The 8,255-nt window shown below is 33.3% G+C and overlaps 1 protein-coding gene across 1 annotated transcript; it reads left to right on the top strand.

Moving 5' to 3' along the window:
• The first annotated feature begins 6,986 nt into the window (after nucleotides 1–6,986).
• LOC134267448 (uncharacterized) lies at nucleotides 6,987–8,034 on the top strand. The gene is made up of 4 exons (XM_062749657.1): nucleotides 6,987–7,181; nucleotides 7,258–7,365; nucleotides 7,447–7,513; nucleotides 7,980–8,034. Exons 1-4 carry the CDS (start codon nucleotides 6,989–6,991, stop codon nucleotides 8,032–8,034), a joined length of 423 nt encoding a protein of 140 aa, XP_062605641.1. The 5' UTR covers nucleotides 6,987–6,988.
• The last annotated feature ends 221 nt before the right edge of the window (nucleotides 8,035–8,255 follow it).

Genomic DNA, 8,255 nt, shown 5'->3' with positions numbered 1-8,255 from the left:
TCATTCACATTCGTATTTGACTTTTTGGTTAGTAAAGCACGGAAACACAATAAGCTTCCGTGTACGCACATGTATAAGTAAATATAAGTAAATATTCGTCAACTTTACCGTGGTGTTGCAATGACACGGACGTGACACAGTGTTAAATTTTTTAGGTCACCTGAGTGGCTCAGGTGACCTATTGCTATCCGTTTTCGTCCGTCGTCGCGCGTCGTGTGTTGTGTGTCGTGCGTTTGAACATTTTCAGCTTCTTGTCGAAAACCACTGAACCAATATCAACAAATCTTGGTATACAGCATCTATGGTTGAAGGTAAACATAAATTATGAATTTAATGGTCCCCGTCCCCCTGGGGCCTGAGGGATGGGGCCAAAACCACAAAAAATAATATTTTTTTAAAAAATATTCTTTTCGACTTCTTGTCATCTAGCAGTCAAACTTTGGTATAAATGTAATGAGCATTGAGTCCTCTACCAAAATTGTGAAAATTAGGGCCCCAGGGTCAGGAGTTCTAGTGCTAGGGTGGGGCTATATAGATTATTTAGTGAAAATGCATTATTTATTTGAAAATCTATTTTTCAGCTCCTGGCTGTTAAATAAACTAACTAAGTACATAGTTATGATGAGCAAGAGTGGCTCTACCAAAATTATGAATTTTATGGCCCCGGGGTCAGGGGTTCTGGTGTTAGGGCGGGGCTATATAGATAATATATAGTGAAAATGCATTATTTCTTTAAAAATCTTCTTCTCTTCTCCTGGGTTTTAAATAAACTAAGTACATAGCTATGGTGAGCAAGAGTGGCTCTACTCAAATTGTAAATTTTATGGTCCCATGGTCAGGGGTTCTGGTGTTAGGGCGGGGCTACATGTATATACATGTAGCAGGGTTCTCCATGAGCTGTTTTACTGTGTTGCTCCCGACACAGTAAAATTTTCTCCGACACAGTAACGATTCAAATTTCATGCATGCGACACAGTACAAATTCTGCCGACACAGTAAGAGTTGTGATAATTAGAAAATCTAAACACACAAATTCTGTCTGACTGAAACTTTAATCAAAAAATTCTACCGTTTTCCAATTCAAAAAGTTATAACAATTAATTACTAGGGCTTCACCTTGAGTAGTCAATCAATTATCTCGTAGACCCTCGCCGGACTTTACGCATGACGGAACAAAGACAAATAAATTGTTTTCACAACTCAATGTACCGGTTAATTTATAGCTGCAATAAAATAAATTGAATTACTAATGAAAAATATTTAAATATGTCTTTCCTGTAGAGCCACGGCTCTAGAATTATGTAAGCACTGTAAGTCAAACATGACATCGTTCCGAAGTCATTTTATTGATGTATATAAATTGCCGAAAATTTTGAAATTCAGCATGTTTACTGTTCTGAGGTTCCTATTTAGTAATGCAGTAACTCAATCAAGAAACCTGATAAATAAACGCGGCAAATCTACTTTCACAAAAATGTTAAGTAGTTCGAACATCAGTCAGAATTTCCTCTGCTTTTCCGAACGTTTTTTTTTTCGTTTTTATTAGTACGTACGACCATACCAATTGTGTAACGAATTGGCGATATTTAAATAAGTGTGTGCTTATAATCTTTTGTAATTATAATGAATTTTGATTCAGTCACGAATTTGTTCGCGAAAATACCGCGAAATATTGGTGCTTTGCGTAAACTCTGCAACACAGTAAAATCTCAAATGATGGAGAACCCTGCATGTAGATTATATATTGAAAATGCATTATTTCTTTGAAAATCTTCTTCTCTGCTCCTGGGCATTAAATAAACTAACTAAGTACAAAGCTAGGATGAACAAGAGTGGCTCTACCAAAATTGTGATTTTTATAGCCCCGGGGTCAGGGGTTCTGGTGTTAGGGAGTGCTATATAGATTATATAATAGCGAAAATGCATTATTTCTTTGAAGATCTTCTTCTCTACTCCTTGGTTTTAAATAAACTAAATAAGTACATAGTTATGATAAGCAAGATTGCCTCTTCCAAAATTGGGAATTTTATGGCTCCAGAGTCAGGGGCTCTGGTGTTAGGGCGGGGCTTTATTGAAAAATTTCTTCTGAAACATTCTTAAACTTTATTTTGGTTTTATTGATCATAAAGGTTTAGATTACATGTACATACAGATTGATCATAATAACACATTTTACCAGCAAAATGCAGCTCATATTGCTTTAAACAAAGATTACAAGATCAATTTATACAAAAATGGCATTCTGATATTAACAGTTCTTCTAAAGGTACTTTGTATAAAATTTTTAAAACATATTTTGTGCGTGAAAAGAATTTAAATATTTTGCCATTTAAATTTAGAAAAATACATGTCAAATTTCGCACTACTAATCACCATCTACCAGCTGAGCTTGGAAGATGGGCATCTATACCATTAAGTGAAAGATTATGTACACTTTGTAATGCTAATCATGTTGCTTATGAATTCCATGTTATACTTGAATGTACTGCCCTGTCAAACATCAGGAAAAAGTATATTAATGAATACTACTTTACTAGACCAAATATTCTTATTAACTTCTCTGAACTAATGACAAGACAAGATGCTATATCACTTAAATAACTCTGTATGTTTATATAAAAAATATATGATTTAGTCTGTCCTCCATAAATAAAAAAAAATCTCACTTAATTATTTCATAATTACGTGATTTTTCCTCCCCTTTTCCATTCCCCCCATTTTTTTATCTTCATTTTTTTCTTTTTCTTCCATTTCATTGTCTTATTATGTATATCATATATTATACCTGGGTCATTCTACGGATAGAGGCCCAAATGGTGTCCCGTCATTTAAGTATGTTCTGAGCAATACCTGATTTATGAAATTTTAAAAATAAATCTGAAATATTGTAAAAGGATATAATAAATATGCATACACACCATAAGGGCACCACTGAAAGCAATATCAATTCTTAAAAATATTATGTCATGGACTAGCTTTGAAATGCCATGTCCCAAACTACAAGATCGAATTTTTAATATTGAATATGCGTGTGTGAAAACTGACCTTTCTGTCAAAATTAAACCTGTCGAGATTACTAAGGTATAATAAAATATTCCATTGTTGATTTAAAAAAAGATACGGGTTACTAAAATCTTTTTTTAAAATAATTTATTGTTTGTAAAACGGCGTCATTGATATTCTTGTGATATTCTTGTCATTTCCGGAACGGTGAGATAAAACTGCAAAATATAAGAGACAAGAAAGATAATACAAAAGAAGAAGCCACATGATTAAAAGTTTCAGAAACCGCCATTTTTGATACAAAGCATAGCGCTCTCCTGTGGTTAAGTAAGCAGATATCACATTGTTAATGGTCTTACCTTCGAGCGTATGTTTATTCAGTGTCATTACCGAATGCTTGCTACAATAAAAGTACGATCACCTAGGAAAAATGCAACTGTTTAGAAAGAAATATAGATTGGGTTTGAATTGTGTTGTACATTATTTAAGCCCTTTTGGCAAGTAGCGCCCTTTGTATTCAGTTTAAAATTTCAAAATGTCATTACCGAAACGTGTCATTACCGAAACAAACCCATTAAATCAAATCGTTTCGTTAATGAAATCAGTGTTACGGTAATGACAAATCATCTATAGATTGTCTTGTGCATTGATTTAACAACACTATTATACTAGTGTTTTCTGCACAAGAGGTTGTTGCAAATAACTCCTATATGTGATTCCAGTTCTGGGAGGTATAGCGAGACTTACCTACATCTAAAACACAGTATTTTGAATAATTGTTTTCAAATGATAATGAATTACCTGTTTAAAAATTAATTTTGATCAAGCCATGACTGTTTCTTAATAAATTTGGAAAATATAAGGCATCATTACTGGGGGAGGGGGTTGTATAACATTACGAGGGGCGTTCAATAAATAATGTCATTGGGGCTCAGAAAGAAGCAAACGACGCTTTTCAATGATTTAGTCTTCATGATTTTACTTATTAATATATTTTAATTCAAACACATGTCCGTAACATTTTTTATCCCACTTCTGATTGTTTTTAGAATTCATTTCTGGTATGACCCTTAGTATACTGGAAAATGGCAGATCCAATGATTTCCTGGACTTGTTTTTTTCCTTCTGAAAGGTGTTTATTCGAGTTTGGAAATAGAAACAAGACAAAAGGTCAAAGATCTGGCAAATATTGTTAATGTGAAAAAACATTAACTTTCTGTTTATCCCGTAACCCCTTTACTCTTTAGGGTATGCGGGTTTAAACGCTGTCATGCAGAATTTCAATGTAGTAAATTCCTGATTCTGGGTCCTTTCTCTGATAAACCTTTCAATTTCTTTGCAAAAAGAAATGCTTTCTCGTCACCTCCAGATATTAAACTGTCTCCCCGAATACGAATTTGAACAATATTACCACTAATATTTAAGAAAATTGCATATAAATTTGTTTTTGTGCTCTTGCATACCTTTGCTCTTGACAGACCTTCGCCGTTTTTATCAAGTACATCTTATGGTAAATTTTGTTTTAATGGTTTTAAGCAATAGATTCATGTTCCAGTATCTGTTTGAATAAAAAACAAACGTGGATTACTACAATTACTGATACTTTAAAATAATTGTTAAAACTTTTGTACACTCTGTCGTTTTCACTCATTTTTCAAAATACAGGGTGACCTTAGAGTACCAAGCTTAATTACCGTCAAACGTTTCTCAAAAACCATGTAAACTACTCCCGATATGATGTCTATCAAATTTGCTATGTGTCTTAAAGTCAATCATACAACATCAAATATTATTTGTTGAAATTTGGCAAACAGTTCATAAGTTGTTATAATTTTTGTTGGCAAGAAGGGTACCAATTTTTGATGCCCATTATATAATTTTTGTCTTTGAAATCCACCTGCTAATTTGTCTATAAAACAGGCATCGGTTGCTGTAAATGTCACATATTTCAGTTTATACTTCCTTAGGATTTTTAACACGATTTACAGCAGGTTTAATGTAGCGTTTATTTTCACTCTAGTTTACTGATTCTTTACCATTCATTCATAATGCAGTGTCTCGAATAGCCCTTGTTTCCCAGCTTCTCACGATAAAACTATGTGATGAAAAGTGGTCAAATAAACTGTTATAAATTCATTAAAGATTCAATAATGAGAAAAAGTCAAGCTTTATGTCATATGACCACTATGTTGTATGTCATCAAGCTAATGACATTATTTATTGAACGCCCCTCGTATAAAGCACATGTTTCTTAATGCATTGTCACTACCGCAACGCATTGTCATTACCATAACGAGGAGAAAATAGGTCAATTAATTATCAATTAATCTAATAAAAAATGTAATAAAGTGTTTAATCAACATGCATGAGTCTGTGAAATCTCACACCTTAGAAAAATGGAAGTAAAATAATCATATACACTCCTAAGTGGTTTATTGACCAATGGTTATTTTGCATTTTTTAAAAATGTAAATTTAACACCACAGTACGAAAAATATTGTGCAAATATTTCACTCAAATATTCATGAAGGTAAGATATTATTAAGGTTTATTACTTCAGACTATGAAAAAATTGGTTTAATACTGTAACAATATTTTATGACGATTTAGTCGTCTGTTGCGGTAATGACATTTTTTTTCATGTATGTATGTTTAAGTCTCAAAATAAGCAATAAAATGTGTAAAACATTGCTGCTGCATGTTGAAATGGTTTCCTCTAAGTTAGCTTTAGTAAATAACGCTGAAAAATTGAATAAAATAGGTTATATGAATTCCGACTGAATTGGAAAGTTCGTTTGGGCCTCTATCCGTAGAATGACCCACCTCTGACCTGAATGTACATGTAATATGCTATAAATATTCTTCATTGTCCTCATGTACCATGTATTTTAAATGGTTTTGAGTGAATAAATGAACTTGAAGAATTTTTTCGATCGATCCTACTACGTGCAATACTAGTGTGTTTATAAAAATCCAACGACCATTCGACATTACGATATAGCGCGTTCCGGTTTGCAAGTACTTATGTAAAAGGCTTGAACACACTAAAAACTTATATTTTGAAATTTGTTAGCGCACAAAATATTTTAGCACTCAGGAGCTCTTGCAACAAAGGCGCTAAAATTAGTAATGCGCCAAATATTCTCATTTTACAATATATCATATATCGACGTAGGAAGGGAAATGACCATTTATACAAGATATAGATTGTATACTGTATACTGTTTTACGTCCCGCTCCAGAATATTTCACTGATATGGGGACGTCACCATTGCCGATGAAGGGCTGCAAATTTAGGCCTATGCTCTTCACTCAGGGCCTTTGAGCAGGGAGGGAATTTTATCGTGCCACACCTGGCCCCAGGATCATGAAACAGACTTAGACTTAAGTCAAAATTTCTATCATCTATAAAATTTTTAAAACTTGTCAAAGGAAACTCTTAATTTTCATATGACAGCAGATTGATGATTCTAAATCTGAAAGCATTTTCATTTTGGGCTGCTTAACCTCTAAAAAAGTTCAGCATCTAAGACATTTTTTGACTTAAGCTAAGATGTTTCATGATCCCGGGGCCTGCTGTGACACGGGGTCTCGGTTTATACGGTCTCATCCGAAGGACCACCCCATTTAGTCAGCAAGGGGGTACTGAGGATCTATTCTAACCCGGATCCCCAAGGGGCCAAGATATAGATAATTGTTAGTACGTTTTCAATTAAAACTTGCATAGATGGTGTCTTTCATTGTTTTTTAGAATATACATTAATTTCATAATTTACCCTGTATTACAGTGTATATAATTAACTGTAACGACTATTTTTGAAGAAATACCTTGGACCAATATTCATCATTTGAAATTCAGATATGTTTTTGTGAGCACGTCAATTACTTATCTTAAGATTTTTAATGAACCTGAAAATTGGTCTATCTTAAGATAAGTATACAAGAAAAATCTTAAACAAAACAAAGTAATTAATTCTATTCAGATATGACTTATCAAGGGTTTGGTTACGTGGTGGATTCCTGTCCTACCAATAAGACAGAGTTTATCTCAGCTGCTACCAGACTGAACTGTAGTGAGGACGAGTTTGGACGTAATCAGTATACCTGTGTCCCTAATGAAGACACATCAGCTCTTGTGGAATTCTGTTACAGAAAAATTGTCGGGTTATATCAGAAGGGTAAATAGATGTATTTGTACTATTCACCACTGTTGCGACAATACGGTGCAAAATTCATTCAATTGTTTTGAATAAGGCCATTGCTTGGTGACGACTGGGAATGGAGACTTAGATCAAATCAGTTGTCATAACTTTAAAACTGGTTGTCCAGAAGAAAATTTCCGAGGAAGCAGCTTATACAAATGTTTGTATTTTATCATTTTGTGAAGTGGTTCGCGAATGTAAATCTTGTTTACTCAGCAATTTGATTTTCATCTTTGTTTAGTTCCAGCTTGCAGTAGACTCAACACAGAAAATCATTGTTTTTATTCAGATCCAGCATGTTTGGACAGGTTAGTTTTGATTAGATCTTACTTGTATTTTCATTGTCAAAGTTATGTTTATAACACGTTTCTGGAGACAATATTTATGTATATTTATGTATACTTGCAAATCATTAGTTCTTCAATCTTGAAATGAACAAAAAGATATTGACTTACATGTAATAAAAATATTAACTTAATAAATATTTAAATAGTTTTTAAAATACCAGTGCTTGACTAATCAAGCGATGAAGGAATAATCATTTTTCCCTCCAACACATTGAAACATATTTATCGATACCTATAATAAGCACATATGCACATGTGTTGATTGTAGGTCAGAATCTTATACATTCGATCCAAGTAGAACAGTTTATTTTCTGAATACCACAACAAATGCCACGATGAAAATATAAACAACAAAGACCAGTATTGTAGATATGAATTGTAAATACATACTCTGTTCATTGTATTGTAACCTTGACCTGTTATATAGAGAGGGTGTTTATAGGCTTAAGCCTGTTGCCAAATCTATACAGTTTACTGAATAAGTATTGTTTAAATCAGTATTGTAGATCAAGAATCAAGCAATGTAGGAGTGATTGTTGGAGTTATCCTCTTTCTACTACTTCTACTGTCTTTAGTGTTTGCCTTTAAATTCTGGAAAAAAAGATCAAGAAGAAGAAACGATCAAGTTCAATTGAGTAGTAAGTCATCAACTCAACGATCTGTTTTCAAATTACCGTTGTTGCTTACAGCGTTTTTAAGGTTT

Source organism: Saccostrea cucullata, unplaced genomic scaffold (genome assembly GCF_032062105.1).
Source record: "Saccostrea cucullata isolate Sc308-1 unplaced genomic scaffold, CSIRO_AGI_Scuc_v1 ctg1914, whole genome shotgun sequence".
NCBI lineage: Eukaryota > Metazoa > Mollusca > Bivalvia > Ostreida > Ostreidae > Saccostrea > Saccostrea cuccullata.
Note: the sequence above shows the minus strand (reverse complement) of the source record. Positions and strands in the feature narration are given on the sequence as shown.